Here is a 17,680-nt window from a genome sequence, read left to right on the forward strand (position 1 = left end):
ATTTGAGAGAGACAAAGTGAACAGGAGAGAAACAGAGGGAGATGGACAAACAGACTCCACTGAGCACATGGAGCATGGGGCTTGATCTCAGGACCCTAAGGATCATGAGGCTGAGCTGAAATCAAGAGTCAGAGGCTTAACTGACTGAGGCACCCAGGTGCCCCCAGATTTAACTTTTATATATATAATTTGGGGCGCCTGGGTGCCTCAGTTGGTTAAGCGACTGCCTTTGGCTCAGGTCATGATCCTGGAGTCCCAGAATTAAGATCCCAGGATGGAGTCCTGCATTTGGCTCCCTGCTCAGCAGGGCGACTGCTTCTCACTCTGACCCTCGACAGTTCATGCTCTTTCATTCTCTCTCTCAAATAAATAAAATCTTTAAAAAAAAAAAAAAAAGAATTATACATATAATCTTTTTAAAAATCACTTTTTCCTCCTTCCCTTTATTTTCAGCTTCTTTGCTATTCCAGAATCTTTGTATCTTCAGTTTACTGAAGAGCACTTTTTGTCCTTGGAGGTCTTCATTTCTTAACATTTCCCTAATACTCTTCTGAGAAACTTCTATCAATGAAATACTCCCAACAAGAAAAAGATATCTAAAATAGGAACAAAAACTAGCAGAAAAGAGCACTGCTATTTGAAGTAAACACAATAAATTTTTAATTTATAGAATTAAAATTTTAAGTCTGATCTAAAACAGCTGCTCTTTCCCCTCAGCCTAAACAACAATAAAATTCAGCCTGCCACAAGCGAGGGCCAATGCTGCCTGCCAACAAGACTGCCTGCCAATGTTCCAACAAGGAGAATGAAAGCAGTCAGGATTCAAGCAAACAAAACATCAATTCCAGTTGCTCTCAAAGATGTTGGTATTCCACATATAACAACAAAGGCTACTGAGAAGGCATATGTAACTGGGGGATTTGAAATTTTTCCCCTTCATCCTCAATATGCTATAATGCACTGCCCTTAGGTCAATTTCATCCAACTATCTCCTCTATTTGCTATGTGCCTAATAGCAGGAAGCACAGGAAAGCATCAGAGACACTGATTAGGAAGATGCAGTTTCAGCTTCAAGGAGCTTATAGTCTAGCAAGAAGCTCATTGCTATATCACTGTGTGGGGCTTAGAAGAGAATCCACTGCTAGAAGACATAACATTTGAACTTGCTCCTGAAGGATGAGAAGAACATCCTAAACACTCAGTATAACATATCCAAAGATACAGAACTGTGAACTCTGTTTATCATGGCAAGGGTGTGGTTGAAGATGAATGGGGTACAGGGAGTAGAGAATGAGGTAGAGAAGATGACTAACAGAAGCAGATGCTGAGGGATAAAGTCATAGATAACTAAGTTTTCTGAACTAACAATTTGAGTAAAGTAAAAAATGGACATGGGAGGGCACCTGGGTGGCTCAGTGGGTTAAGCCGCTGCCTTCGGCTCAGGTCATGATCTCAGGGTCCTGGGATCGAGTCCCGCATCGGGCTCTCTGCTCGGCAGGGAGCCTGCTTCCCTCTCTCTCTCTCTATCTCTCTCTCTCTGCCTGCCTCTCTGTCTACTTGTGATCTCTCTCTGTCAAATAAATAAATAAAATCTTTAAAAAAAAAAAAATGGACATGGGAAATAGGAGACGTGAGATCAGGGTCTTTGTGGGGATGGGAGGAGGTAAGGCAACAAATTACTTAAGATGTCACTGAATGTTTGGTTCCCTGCTGTTGTATAACAGGAAATGTCTGGAAAGCAGTCAGAAGCACAGTTTAAGAATGCAATTTGGCGGGGCGCCTGGGTGGCTCAGTGGGTTAAGCCGCTGCCTTCGGCTCAGGTCATGATCTCAGAGTCCTGGGATCGAGCCCCGCATCCGGCTCTCTGCTCAGCAGGGAGCCTGCTTCCTCCTCTCTCTCTGCCTGCCTCTCTGCCTGCTTGTGATCTCTCTGTCAAATAAATAAAATCTTAAAAAAAATATATTAAAAAAAAAATAAAAAAGAATGCAATTTGGCCATACACAGTGTACGCAGGATATAAAGTGGACCAACAAAAAAGCTCTAGGGAAAAAAAAAGAGAGAAAGATTAAAAGGAGGTGCAAATTAGAGAAGGAATCAGAGAGAGATGGAGAAGGCCAGGTCATACCTCCAGAATACTGGTCTCCAAAGGCAAAGGACAAAGAATATTTCCGAAAGCAAATGGGGAGTAAATGCCATATGCCATTGTGAAGTCTAGAAAGATGACTATCCTACCCCACTGTTCTTCAAAAACATCAGGCACACTCATGCCTCAAGAATTGTACATCCACTCTTCTCTGCTTAGAATTTTCTTCTCCCACGTAGCAATATGACTCACTCCCCCTCACCTCCCTCAGATCTTTATTTACAAGTCATCTCTTCATTGAAAGCTTCCCCGGTCACTCCAAAATTGCCAATTCCTCCACTCTGAAAGTGCCAATATCTTCTTTTTCTCCTTTGTACTTGCTAGTGTCAAATACACACACACACACATTTTTTTAAATCTGTTTCTTCCTCTAGAAAGTAAAAGCCACAAGTGCAGGGATTTTTGTCTATTTTATTCAGTGCAGTATCTCTAGCACCTCGAAATGTGTCTGACAATAAGAGGTGCTCCAACAGTTGTTAGATTAGTAAATAAAGAATAAGGACTACAAAGAAGCACTAGGAATGCAGGAGAAATAGTCTTAACAGCTCAGGAATTTGTGAGTATAGCCCTAAACTCAAAGTGTTAAGCTGTGAGTAGGTAGGCGAGGGGATAGAAATAGTTGGTAAATAGACAAAAGGCAAAACTTAGAGAAATTAGAAAAAAAAAAAAAAAAAAGAATATGACAGTTTAAGGTCTAAGACAGAATGGCTTTTTGTTCTTGTTTGGCAGATCAGCTCCACACCTATTAGAGAATAACTATTGTACAAGAGAGAATGAAAAGCATAAATTGAGATAAAGAGGCCAGTAAAGCCTCTAATTACTTTTTCTAATAAGAAAGGGAGGGGCGCCTGGGTGGCTCAGTGGGTTAAAGCCTCTGCCTTCGCTCAGTTCATGGTCTTGGGGTCCTGGGATCGAGCTCCGCGTCAGGCTCTCTGCTCAGCGGAGAGCCTGCTTCCTCCTCTCTCTCTCTCCGTCTGCCTCTCTGCCTACTTGTGATCTCTATTGGGTAAATAAGTAAAATCTTAAAAAAAAAAAAAAAAAAGAAAGAAAGAAAGGGAAAGTATTAGCCTTGAAGAGGAGTATGGACACGTCCTCTTCCAGGTAAAGAGGTAAGGAAGTGACTGAGGCCTGAGCAATTCTGTAAATGAAGACGACGAAGAGCAAGGTCCAACAAGTGGCTCTGACCTCAGTAAGTGAGAGGAGAGATGGCAAGCCGAAGGAGGGACAGGCAGGTGGAACTGGGAAACAGAAGACTTGGACTAATGTCTCTGGGGAATGCAGTAATAGGCTGAAATGGATATAGCAAGTAGTAGGTAGAGTCCATGCAAGCTTGAAAGCATTCACTCATTCATTCAGTAAATAACGAACAGCACCATACCATTCCAGGTGTTTAGATGCAACAGTAAAAACAAACAAATAAACAAAAACCCACAACACCAACAGCCCTGCTTTCATGAAGCCTGCATTCTAATGATGTAAGAATTTGCAAGTCCAACTGGTATTAGTTTGTCACCTCCTCAAATAGCCTAGAGCAGGTGGCAGGTGCTGTGCCAACATGGTAAGTGGCACAGGGAATAAGATCAAAAAGGTCACAGGATAGAGACGGTCACCAAAGATCCTGTTGAATGGAAAATAACGAAGAGCCAGGTGACTCTTCTCCTGTGTCAGGCACTGGGCCTGTCATCCTTTCTGCCTCAGACTCTGCCTTTATTAGGCGTAGCAAGGATAATCCTTAAGAATACCCTGACTTCTAGTTCCTTAACATCCTCAACTCCAGTAACTTCCACTTCCGCTCTTCTTGCCTCTTTCATAAACTCTGACCCTAGTTAGTCCCCCACAACTGCATCCCCTCGCAAACTCAATCTCAGGCATTCCCCGTGTGCACACCCTCTCCTCGTTTCAGCTGTTTTACCCCGCTGTCCCAGGTATACCCACCATACCACTACTCCTGCCCCAATACAGCTTCTGCCTTCCCTTACACTGTCCCTTTCAGTTCCCACAAAGTTTCCTAGCTTCTCTATCCAGCCATCAAATATAACCAGTAACCTCAAAGTGTCAGTTGTACTGCTTGGTCGTCCCCACTCAGAAAAATTCCAATTTTATCTTTTTCTAACTAAGTGAGTGAGTCTTGCTTTAAAAAGCCACAAGGATATGCACACTATGCAGATTTGGGCTACGAACAGTTCACAATTTACAGCCCCAGCTGGAAATCTCTCTGTAACCTTTCCTCATTTTCTACAGCAGCTCTTTCACCTACCACCCCCCCCATTCCACTATCCCACCACCTTGCTCAGCAGAGGTCCCTACTCTCCATTTCATGCAGACATTCCCTCATAGCCCTAACTCCCAATAGCGTCGGCACGCCTCCTTCACTCACTGCCATGCTTCACCAGGAAGGATGGACTCCTCCCAAGGTGAATTTCCCCACCAGGACACCAGTGCACAATCCTTGATGTCTCCTTGAGAAGCACAGTTCCTCATCTGTCCCTTCCAGAAGCCCATCATTCAAAAGCAAATGCACAAGGATAGCCCTCTCCTCTACCAACCTCCTCAAAAAAGGGTTCCTAATCTTCACCACCTTCTTTCCCTTTCCTCCCAATCACTCTCTAATCACTTACAATCTGGCTTACTCCCTAGTTGTGCTTGTCACTGTCTCTAAGAAACACTGTCCCACTTGCTAATTCAATACACTTCTTACATGGTGCATCTGCAGAATGTGAGACTGAATCTCATTCTGATAATCAGTCTTCTATTCACTTCCATGACATTACTCTGAGATTTTCCTCTTTCCTCTCAAACACTTTCTCCATCTCCTTCAACTTCATATCATTCTAGCCATTCCTTACCAAACATATTTCTCCAATTTCTAGCCTGGGCCTGCTTTAGCTTCATGACCTTCTTACAAGGTTTTATTTCCCACAGATGATTCCCAGGTTTTTATCTGCAGCTCAGACAGTAGGTTCAACTATCAATCAGGCGTCCATAGCCACTTGGATACTTCACTGGAATCCCAAGCTCAGTACATCCAAAACTGAATGTGACCATGTTTTGTCTCCATTCTTTCATTTTCTGCAAATCTTAACATTTCCGCTTGTTAAAAAGTCAGACAAAACATCATCTGTTTCCTTGCCTGCACTGTCCCCAGTCCATTCTCCAGACAAAAACTAGAGCAATCTTTTGGAATTCGAGTCTGACTATCCTTAAAGGCCTTTCATCACGATCACAGCTCTGCTGTCGGGATAAAATCCCAACTCTCAAGCATGGCATTCAAGGTGTTGGTGGGTCTAGTCCCCTATGTCTTTCCCCAGTTTCATCTCTTGCCACTCACAGTGCTTGCAAATCATCATACCCAGCCTCACTCGTTCTTTCCCCTTCTCTCTTCTCCTCTCTCTCTCTTTGTACAGAACATCTTTGCAATAACACTATTCCCACTGCTGAGACCACTTACTCTTTGGCCTCTTTGTCTGGGCAATTTCTACTATAACAGAAGTTTTTTCAGAATAGAAATTGCCTATGTACATGTTTCTCTAGTGAACATTCCTAAGACTGTTTTCCTTGTTATCACAAGGTGAAGGCAAACAATTGTATACATTTTCATCCTGAATATGACTATCACCTAAATTATTAATACATACTAAAATCTGGCACTCATAAACTAAAACCAGCTGCTTACTTGAGAATTCAGTTAGTTTTCTCCTTAGACATCTGGTTGCAACATAATTACTTGGCAAATTTGTCAATATTTGAAATTCTACCACCAACAGTTAAAATTTCCTCAATTTTGAGGAAAATAACTATTATCAGGTTATTGCCAATATCCTGAGGTAAGCTATAGTTTAATTTTAAATCAAAATTACTGTTTACCTTCATCCTAATGGATTTAATTTGTGGTGGGATGCCAGATTAATTCCATATAAACTACCAATACATATTTGCATGAATGAAATTTCTCAATAAATGGATTTCAAGACTAATGGTAAGGTGCAAAGATGAGTGATTTATACCCCCACTGTTAAAGTAATTTTGCTTGAAAGATAACATTACATTTTTATCACAGCATTATTTTTCCACTAAAAAATTAGAACAGGCCAGCAAGTTGGCCATCAACTATTTTGCTCTAAGCTGGTTATTGTTTAACATAACAAATTACCTGCAACTTTAATGTCATGATTCTGTGCTATGATCAGCTCTGACATGTCACAAATAATTTGTTACTAAAGTTACTTAAAAGTTGAAATTTCACTTTTTAAAAATGCTCTAGAATGGAATTAAGATTTTAGCTGAGGTGTTACTTTCAGTTTTTCATTTCCATGTAATTTCTGATAAAAGGATGTAGTTATATATGGTATACCAAATAAGGGCCCTTAACCATAAGTGACCCAGGACAGTCATCTGTTGTATGTGCAGAACAAACAACACAGGAGAAAAAACTGTTGATGTGAAAGAGAAAAGTCTGTGGAGTGCCTGGGTGGCTCAGTCGTTAAGCACCTGCCTTTGGCTCAGGTCATGATCCCAAGGTTCTGGGATCGAGCCCCTCGTTGGGCTCCCTGCTCAGCGGGAAGCCTGCTTCTCCCTCTCGCTTTGCTTGTGTTCCCTTTCTCACTGTATCTCTTTCTGTCGAATAAATAAAATCTTTAAAAAAAAAGAAAGAGAGAAAAGTCTGAACTATGGAATAGCAAAGGATATGGACAGGAAGAAAGGGCTGTTGATGGTCCGTGGCACAATGGGGATGGAGACAAAATGACAGAATCATTTCCAAACATCAAGACTGGGTAATTGGTAGCACTTTTTAGCTGGACAGGAACACAGAAAGAGAAAAAAATTAGGATAAAATAGTCTGAGTTCAACTTTGAGTATGACAAATCTTATACCCAGCAACACTGGCAGGAAAGGTGTAAAGAATTGGTTCTATTACCCTGATGCTCAGCAAAACATGTTGGGCTGGAAGGACAGGTGTGAGCTTTGTCACAGGCTATGATGCAGGTAGAAATCAAATCAACCAGGGCAGGTGTGGAAAGACAGAAGAGAAAAGGAACAAAATGACACAAGATAGGAGAAAAGCCACTCCTTTCTGTTTCCATAAAAAGAGATCTCCAGTGAAAACACTGGGCAAGAATGGTAAATGTTTTTGTTTCTAGGAGAGCCTTTCAGAACCCCCTCTAATGTTCTTGAGTCAATATCTGGCACCCATGGAGGTCAATGTACTCACAAAATCTGCAGTATGTACATGACCTTCCTTAGTCTGTTTCCATTTTGACAAGGTATTCCATGATACCATAAAGTAGGACCACTACAGTTCTATGATAGAACGAACCGCTGCAAATCAAACCAGGTACTTCAAAACACCTGCAACACCCAGGAACTCAAAGATATCGAGGCCCCAGACAGACAGGCTGCAGCCCTGCCAGTCCCTTTGGGCATATGCACCACAGAGTGGCATGGTGGCATCTCTACTTCGGGCTCCCTTACACCACTCAGTCTTTATAGAAGTTTGAGTCAAGGGGTGAAAATTTTTGACTTCTAGCTAAATTTCAATATGTGTATCTCCATGTATGCCCTCTTTTCAAATGTGATAGAGAGTCAATGTTTTTAATAGCTTTTCTATACTATTCACCCAGAAAAAAACAGCACCATTCTCAAACAAAGAGTTATTTCTAAGTTTTAGCCAGACTTTACATGGCAAGAAGGCACCTCTTTCCCTGAGTACCCATTTTGTGCTCAGCATTGTGTACTGCTCTACAGGTTATCTCATTTATTCCAAAACACTTCCATGAAACAGGATTGAACACCCCCCCCCAACCAATACAGATCAGCAAACCAAAGTTTAAATAGGTTGAGTAAATTTTCCGAGATTACAAAACTACCACATGGAAAGCTGGGATTTAAGCCCAGATTTGCCTGATTCCAAAGGCTGTTCTTTCCATCACTGCATATGTTAATTTTAAAACATTTCCAAGGGGGCTCATAGTTGGCAGAGGCAGAGAAATAGTGGCTCACTATGAGACAACTCATTCCCCTCATCAACATTCCCAACAATTAAAGTTAATCCATTTATAAATGGGTTCCAAATGCAAATAAGTCAAAATTTTTTTAAAAGGAGTTCCAGTTTTTGAAAATCTTTGTAAGTTGATGTCATACTGCTGCTATTATCTATATCGATGAGAAAAAAAGATAGCCAAGCATTTATTAAGGCCACAATTTATTTTAAAAATTAGTTCAATAATCAATTTTCCCCTAGCCTAACCAAGAAAAAATTTAATGCATTTAAATTTGACTATCATTTCACTTTTGGCCAAGAGAACGTTGAAAAACATCAGTAAGGAAAGAAGAGTTACACAAATCAAAATATGATCAGATGTATAAATTTAATATATCCATCTTCTAAACAGCACTGTTCATTCAATATAGGATTAATATAAAAAACAATGAGTGACTATTTTTCTTCAGTAAGATATTCTTGAGCTACAATGTTTCCATCTTTACCTATCAGTAAACAGAGGTAATAGTTAAAAAAAAAAAAGTGTAGCTCTTTGTTGCAAATTATTTGCTTCTAAGATTAAAAATAAGTGTTACAGGGCGCCTGGGTGGCTCAGTGGGTTAGGCCTCTGCCTTCGGGTCGGGTCATGATCTCAGGGTCCTGGGATCGAGTCCTGCATCGGGCTCTCTGCTCCACGGGGAGCCTGCTTTCTCCTCTCTCTCTCTCTCTCTCTCTCTCTCTCTCTCTGCCTGCCTCTCTGCCTACTTGTAATCTCTGTCTGTCAAATAAATAAATAAATAAATAAATAAATAATTTTTAAAAAAATGTTACAAATCTTAAGTAAAAATAATACACACTAGATTGATACTCTTTGATTATTCATAGAACATCATATGCATCTATCAACCACTGCCTTTTAAAAACCACTCCAGAGGGCACCTGGGTGGCTCAGTGGGTTAAGCCACTGCCTTCGGCTCGGGTCATGATCTCATGGTCCTGGGATCGAGTCCTGCATTGGGCTCTCTGCTCAGCAGGGAGCCTGCTTCCCTCTCTCTCTCTACCTGCCTCTCTGTCTACTTGTGATCTCTCTCTGTCAAATAAATAAATAAAATCTTAAAAAAAAAAAAAAAAAGTAAAAACCACTCCAGAACTTTCATCAGATTTGTAGGATTAGTTATAACAACAATTCTAAAATGGAACAAAAGTTAAATTTTATATAAAGCAGATGTCAAGCTGCTGAGAACAAGCCTAATGATCATCAATTTATTTAGGTCTGGGTTAGAGAATCTACAACCTATGATCCAGGTTTGATTCATTTATTTAGCTCATGGCTCACTTCTGAAAATAGACTTACTGCCATAGCTCTCTTAATTTTATAATAAGATTTCTTTTTGGTAAATTTAGTTTATGAATATCTTATAAATTAAGTTCACAAATGGAAAACATTATACAGAACTACATCTGAATTCTCTTGTCTCCTCTCACTAACTGTGGGTTTTGTTAAGTGAAAATTTCTGAGATTCACTTTCTTCAATTACAAAAAGAGATAAAAATTCTGATTACCACACATACTGATTGCTTCTTTTGTACAAAACATTCTAAAATGACAGTAAAGGAACTGTTTCAGTTATAAATACAAAGAGAGGGAGAGAGTAGATACGAGCAGATAAGAGATTTCAAAAAGGGTTTAGAAGGCACAGACAGATGAAGGCAGAGTAACTGACCACAGGAAGCTTCTACCCAAGTGTCTGCAAGGGGTAACTCTGATCATGAGGGAAACAATCTAATCCACAGACAGCCTGAAAAAGTTCAGGTTTTGAAGACACTAGGTACCACTTAGGACAGTGTGAGACACAGGATTAAAAGTAAAGAGTTTGAAAATCTCTAGATGGAAGGGCACCTGGGTGGTTTAGGTGGTGAAGTGTCTGCCTTCGGCTCTGGTCATGATCCAAGGAAACGCTGGGCTCCCTGATCAGCAGGGAGTTTGCTTCTCCCTCTGCCCCTCCCCGTGCTCATGTACTCTCTCATTCTCTCCCCCCACTTTGAAATAAATTTTAAAAAGAAAAAAAAAAATTTCCAGATGGAAGGGCTCTTCTCCCATCCCAAGCAGTTAAATGATCCTTCCTACCTCCCAACCACATATATGTAGAAAGAACATCTCTGAAGATACAGAGAATTTTGGGCAGACTGAATTTGAGGTATTAAAGGCCATCCATACAGAAATGTCTGGAACCCCAAAAATCAAGCTTAGAGTTCAAGAAGGATGTCAAGAAGAGATCGGAGAGCCAAAAAATGAAGCAATATGACTGAAAGATATAAGTTTGGAAGACTGACATTGAGGAAGATGGAGGACTTTGAGAAACATCTATATGAAAAGTAACTTAACCAAAAGGAAACAGAAGGAAATGGCCAGAGGCAGGAATTGCAATGAAGTACAATATTAATGGAAACAAAGATAATAAAGCACATTTCTGGAAAGAAGACAAGACCTGGAAAATCAATGTCTCAACTTTTTAAATAAGAACTAAGAGAAGACTATTGACTGTGGTTAGCAAGCGATCATTGGTTTCATGGAATGACTTTTACTCATTTAACTACTTACTGAGTACTTACGACACATGTACCAGGCACAGTACTAAGTTTCCCATGTGTGAGGGAACTAGAGAAGAGCCAGGAATCAAATTAGAAAGGATTAAGAATTAAACAGTGATTGAAAAAGACTTTCATAAGAAATTTTGGGGTAAAAATGGGGAGTGATATAAAACGATAGATTGAAAGGAAACCTGACCCACCAAAGGAGAAAAAAAACAACTGATTTATTTGCTTATTTTTTTAGAGGGGGAGAGAGAGGGAAGTGGGAGGAATCAGGGGAAGGGAGAGAGGGGAGAATCTTAAACAGACTCCACTCCCAGCCCAGAGTCCAACACAGGACTCAATCTCACAACTGGGCGATCATGACCTGAGCCAAAATAAAGAGTCAGACACTTAACCAACTGAGCCATCCAGATGCCCCCCCAAAACAACAGTGTTTCAGAAAAAAAATAGAAGCCAGTGAAGATGGAGGGATGGATAATCAAGACAAGGTCTAAGAGAAGGCAGGAAGTAAGAGACCAAAACCAGGAGGATGAAAGCTGGATCAAAACCAAAAGCACGGGGCTTTGGGGAGTTTATCCTAGGAAGACAACAAGGGATGAAAATTCCTCTGAAGTAGGTAGATGGCAGCAGGAAATTAGAACATGCATTCCTACTCTTTTAAATAACAATAGACATGAATGCAACAGGACCAAGTGTCTAAGACTACAAGACAAAATTGTAGAACCCACAGAAAAACAAAGGTAGAATATGGACTAAATATTTAGAAGTTTTGCCAGCTTGATACAAGAACCTAATTCAATAAAAATAAATTTATCTATCATTGGAATGATAAATGCTAGCATTAGAAATGCCTACAATGTTAAAAAACAGCAAACCTTGTATAGCATGTAAGTGATAACTAAGAATACAAGGATGTCCAAAGATAATACAAAGCTTCTATAGTCTTTAACTGTTTGAAAATATAATTGATTTTCATAGTTTAAACTTCTAACCAAACAATCATCAACATCTTGATTTGGCTTCTCAAAGTCAAATACAAAAAGAAAAGGATAAGAACATTTATTATTCATAAATCTGTTATGTTTCAGACTCAACAGGAAAAATGCTGTATATTTTTTTCTTATCATAGAAGGCATTATCATAAAATTCAGATTAACAAGATGGAAGCATGGGAACACAAATATCACATTACAGTGGAGTGCTGCTACAGAAAATTATTCATTAGAAAACAAATGCACATTTTATTCCACTTGCTAATGAAAATACTTGAATTGAGACTATTTAGAATAACAAGACCATAAATATGGTTCTAACCCATTTTCCCCAAGGTATGGTGCTATTGGTGTTATCAAAATATGTATTTCTGATGCCTGACAACAGGTATCTAAACCACTGGGGCCTATGTGGCTAGACTGAAGAAATCTTACTAGTAGTTTCTGGAAGATAAAGCAACAACTACAAGGGCCAAAATGCTCAGGCCACTGCAGTGAGAGTGACATGGCTCACTCTACATTACAAGCTAACTGCGCTGCCCATGTTTAAGTAATGCAATGGGCCTCAAATCCTAAAAGAAACAATCTCATGACTATGAGCCATATTTGCTTGGGGACCTAGATCCCAAAGTGAAATTAACCTGGGCAATCAAACCAAGATATTAAGAATGCATAGAAAAGACGAATCATGGAGGCCCAGACACTATATCTTCCCAACGTATACATTTACTGCATCTACAAAGTTGTGACTTTCTGGAGCAAATCTCCACAGGTATAAAGTAGGACTACAGGAAAGGCCAAGTCTGAAGGCTGAAGGTATTTTTTTTGTGTTTTGTTGTTTTGGGTTTTTTTTTTGGTTTTTAGTAAGATCAGAGCCGAAGGAGTATAGTATCAGTTACAGGCTGAGTGGGGGAACAAGTGGAGCCTCAGACGGGGGAAGGCAGCAAGGAGATCAGAATGTTTGGTGAAGGTCGGAGGAAATGAGGGATTAGGAGATGGAGTGACAGGAGTTAGTAGCCAAAGAAACATCAAAGTTTGAGATCTCAAAAGAAAATATTTCCCGTAAAACAACTCAAGAAAAAGGCTGCATATACACCATTAGAAGTAAAAGTCTTGACGTAAGGCAATTGAAGACATGCAAAAAGCCTTGCAGTGGTAAACCAGTAGGCTGGCTAACAGTTGGCTAAACTGATAGAAAAAGAGTAGGTAGAGAAGTTATAAAGCCTGAGAGCAGGATTTTTTTATTTTATTTTATTTATTTACTTGAGAGAGAGAGAGAGAGCATGGGGGTGGGGGCAGAGAGAGGACGAAGCAGACTCCCTGCTGAGCAGGAAACCCGACACAGGACTTGATCCCAGGACCCTGAGATCATGACCTGAGCCAAAGGCAGATGCTTAAAGGAGTGAGCAACCAAGGTGCTCCTGAAAGCTGGATTTAATAGCCAAACTAGCAAAGGAATGAAAAAAGATAAGGAAAGCAAGGTGATCTTGATCTTCTTTCTTTTGATAAAGTCAAATAAATCAGATCTCTGCTATTTTTTCCAAAAAAAATATTTACATTGTTAATTATGATAGGGGAAGAATGAAAACAGCTTTATCCTCACTATACCTAATGCCTTTGGACCTTATATAATGTTTAGAAGCCCCCTTATCAGTGATAAGAATTCAGATGACTTTACGGTCCATTGACCAAGCTAATTTACTCTGAAATTCATGGAAAGCACAAGCATTCTGCTTTACTGATTGTCACAAATCATGTAAAAAGAAAATTGCTGAGTCCAAACTCTATGACTGCGGGACAGATACGAAAGCTCGATCACATACCTGGCATCACACCACAGAACAACACAAACACTCAGGTTCTAGAAAATCACTTATGAGTAAAAAGAAATGGTACAAAGTTCAGTGATTTTTCAAGGATTTTTTTTAAGATTTATTTATTTTAGAGAATGGGAGGGAGCAAGAGCAGGGGAGAAAGGGAGGGAGAGAGAGAGAAAGCCAAGTGGAGGGGGAGGGGCAGAGGGAGAGACAGAGAATCCCCAGCTGACTCCCCACTGATTGGGGAGCCCAATGCAGGCCTCCATCCCAGGACCTTCAGATCATGACTAGAGCCAAAATCAAGAGCTGAATGCTCAAATGACTGAGCTACACAGGCACCCCGATTTTCAAGGATTTTTAACCACACTTATCAGTATATACCTAGGGAGGTAACTACCTAGGGAGGTGTGTAGCTTATACTCTTTTCATGCTTGTTCTGTAGAAACTGGTTCATATGTGAGCTGACCAAAATATCCATCCCATACTAAGAACATGTTATTAACTTCCACCTGCCAAAAGCACTATTAGATGTTAGCAGCATTTGAAAAACACATCATAGGGGCGCCTGGGTGGCTCAGTGGGTTAAAAAGCTTCTGCCTTCAGCTCAGGTCATGATCTCAGGGTCCTGGGATCTAGCCCCGCATCAGGCTCTCTGCTCAGCGGGGAGCCTGCTTCTCTCTCTCTCTCTACCTGCTTCTCTGCTTCACAGAGCTTGTGAACTCTGGCAAATAAATAAAATCTCTAAAAAAAAAAAAAAAACAGAAAAAGAAAAACACATCATAAATCAAAGAACATCCTAGAGAAAAGAAACTATGGAGGTCAGACAATCCAATTCACAGATCAGAAAACTAAGGACAAGGACATTAAATTCCTCAGGTGAAGGCCCCACAGCTGGTTAGTGGCAAAGCTAGAATAAGGACACCCCACTCTCCAACTCTCCCCGATGACCCTCTCCCTCACCCGATCCCACCTAAATTCTATGTCCAACAGAGCTAGGCTGGATTGCCATAAATAATATAGTGCTCTTTTTGAAATGTAAAATATAAAATGAGACAACAGAATCTAAAAGAAGTAGGAACAGAAATTAAGAGAAATATTTGTTTAATATAAAATATTAAAACTATACCTTTATTGCTTCTGATGAAAGTACATTTTCCTTTTTCTGACTTGTGCTCATGGGCTCATTTTCAACACTGAAAAATAAAAACCACAGTTTCTTTGAAATTAAAAGAGAATTAATAAAATCATACAGCTTGAGTTTAAAGAAAAATCAAAAGGGCTTTTATATGCAATGCTCAAAAGACTCATGTATCAAATGTAAAAGAATATGCCAGGTGGTGGGTATTAAGGAGGGCACATATTGCATGGAGCACTGGGTGTGGTACAAAAACAATGAATACTGTTACGCTGAAAAGAAATTAAAAAAAAAAAAAAAAAAGTCTCTTGCAGGGCGCCTGGGTGGCTCAGTGGGTTAAGCTCTGCCTTCAGCTCAGGCCATGGTCCCAGGGTCCTGGGATCAAGCCCCACATTGGCTCTTTGCTCAGCGGGGAGCCTGCTTTCTCCTCTCTGCCTACTTGTGATCTCTGTCTGTCAAATAAAAAAATAAAATCTTTAAAAAAAAAAAAAAAAAGAATATGTTGATTTGAACCTCCACAGTTGAAAGCACATTGGAAAATATTCATCCAGACCTCAGAAATTTTGGTGAGCCTATTATGTGCTACATTTTCTTATGCTGATAATCAGCATCACAGCAATGATGCACGCGAACAAAGAAGCAACACTGTACAACTATCACAACCTTGAAAATGATTAACACTCTACGATTTTATTTATATTAAGGTTCTCCATAGCCTTATCTTTTTTTTAAAGCCCATAGTGAGTACTATACGAGTAGAATCTATTTCTCCTTAGTAAGTCTTTATCAACATACAGGATCATCTAGTGAAGTTTGGGAATACTCAAATGTAAATGCAGGCTTATCTAGCCCCAAATGTGTCCCAGAGGGCACCTTAAGATCCTGATTTTCCAGACTGCCACTTCTAATTATCTTGTCTAGAATACCTTCACAGATGCCTTCTGAGAGGTCATAATAAATTATGCTTCCTATTAGGCACATATACATTTCAAATACAAAATTTTGTATTTCTAGGTTTATACATTATCTTGTTTTCATACTTTTTTGTTAGACAAACTGAACAGCTCCCCACTGAAGATTATCATGACTGTCTGCCATGCCCCAGGGATCACGCCTGGCCTTGAGTATGTAAGGACAAGTAGGTCAGGGTCTTTATAAAACTCAGGCTGGTAGGGGAGACTGATACACAAACTAATAATACAGTTTGGTAAAAGTTACAGCTGCCAAATGAACAAAATACCATGGAGCACAAAGAAAGCAAGGAACAGCAATTCTGCCTCCTCAGGAAAGTGCCCACAGAGGAGACAAAGGAGGCAGGAATAGAGAACATGGCATTTTCAGGAAACCATGTTTTGTTTGTTTTAATATAAGACTGGAGCACAACAGCTTGGCAGAGGTGACTCTGCTAGATATGAGAATGATACCAGAAGCAGTGCCTGCCAGACTCTGGAGAACCTGCCTGACTCGTTTCAGAACTTGATCTTTGTCCTACGAGCACTGGGAAGCCCTGAGCCAGGGGATAAGCATAAAGCAGGCGGAATGACTGAGAATGGGAAAACACAGACAATTGTGGTGGCTGTGGCAGAGCAACTGAAAAGGAGTGGTCTCAATAGTTCAGATTGGACAGGATAGGAAGAGAAGACATGATTTAGGCTACTCTTAGGTTTTCTATACATAACGCCCAGTGCAATGATGTAGACCAACCAAGGAACAAATGGTAATGGTTAAAACACAGAAAGCTCACAAGCATGTGGAAAATACAATGAAATTAAAATTTTATTAAGTCTCAGACTCTATGCAGAAATACACAGACCAAAAAGACACAGTCATACTCACAAGCCTTTTAAATGTCAACAGCAAAAGCAACCAAGTAAAGAAGATGAATACATGAGCTGTGTGCTTAACAGGTGAAAACTCCATGTGAAACATCAGGGACAGAAATGGGAAATATTGTACAATTCAGAACTGTAACCAAATACATCTATATATCTATAAAATGTCTCCAACACTGCTACTTTAAAAGTGAGTGGGTTTTTACCTCCATTTTCTATTTTAGCTTTATTTTTTGTCACAAGTTTGTTTACAATTCTTGTTTTAAATTAAATGTCAAATCTGGTCTATTTAAGCTCAAAAGAAAAAGAGAGAGAGAGAGACGGGTGCAATACATGTAAAAAGAGCACATCATAAGAATCTGGAGTATAATCAAGGATAATATTGACCTTAGTGATTTTATAAGTATATTCTCTAACTGTAATCTATTTTGAATGACCCATCTAAAAACTAAACATACAAGGATTTTAGTCTCCTAATTTTTGTGCCTTTTTTTTTTTTTTTAAGATTTATTTATTTATTTGAGAGACAGAGAGCAAGCGAGCACAAGCAGAGGGAGGAGAGGGAGAAGCAGGCTCCCACAGAGCAGGGAGCCCAATGTGGGGCTGGATCTCAGGATCCTGGGCTCATGACCTGAGCCAAAAGCAGACAACTTGACTGACTGATTCACCCAGGAGCCCCTAGTCTCCTAGTTCTTTTCAAGATTCCTGAAATTGTACTTAAGGGTGTTTACAGCACTTTCTGTAAACTTATTGCCTTAGTGAATTGGAAATGAAAATGATAAAAGTTTCCTTTCCAGTACAAAACCTCTGTAGAAAATGTAGCTCCAGATCCATGGGATTAACACAGATATCAGTATTTTCAAGTAGCTATAATTATATCCACTCTACAAACACACACAAAATGCCAGAAAAATATATTCATAGATCAGCACACAAGTATTCCATATTGAGCAAACAACTAAAAGAAACCCAAAAGAATATTTGACACTTCATAAAACGTTCTAAAACTTATAGCCTATGTTTAAGTCTCATGAATCTTACTGTTAAACAAAAATTTCAAAATGTGTTGAGTTCTAAAGTAAACAACAAATTTTAAAGTTTTGGTTTAGCTATAAAAATCGGTGTTTCAATTAAAGCTTTCCCCATCTCTTTTCTAGTTTACTAAAAAAAAAAAAAAGAGTCCTTCTTA

The 17,680-nt window shown here is 39.6% G+C and overlaps 1 protein-coding gene across 2 annotated transcripts in view; it reads right to left on the reverse strand.

Moving 5' to 3' along the window:
* Positions 1–17,680, reverse strand: part of LOC111147317 (crystallin beta-gamma domain containing 3) — a 111,625-nt gene that overhangs the window by 79,890 nt on the left and 14,055 nt on the right. For both annotated transcript variants that reach the window (XM_022503318.1, XM_022503310.1), the window contains exon 2: positions 14,651–14,717. In XM_022503318.1, coding sequence (XP_022359026.1) covers positions 14,651–14,717 — 67 coding nt within the window. The remainder of the gene's footprint in view (positions 1–14,650; positions 14,718–17,680) is intronic.

Source organism: Enhydra lutris, unplaced genomic scaffold (genome assembly GCF_002288905.1).
Source record: "Enhydra lutris kenyoni isolate GAN:26980312 unplaced genomic scaffold, ASM228890v2 scaffoldscaffold2, whole genome shotgun sequence".
Classification (NCBI taxonomy): domain Eukaryota; kingdom Metazoa; phylum Chordata; class Mammalia; order Carnivora; family Mustelidae; genus Enhydra; species Enhydra lutris.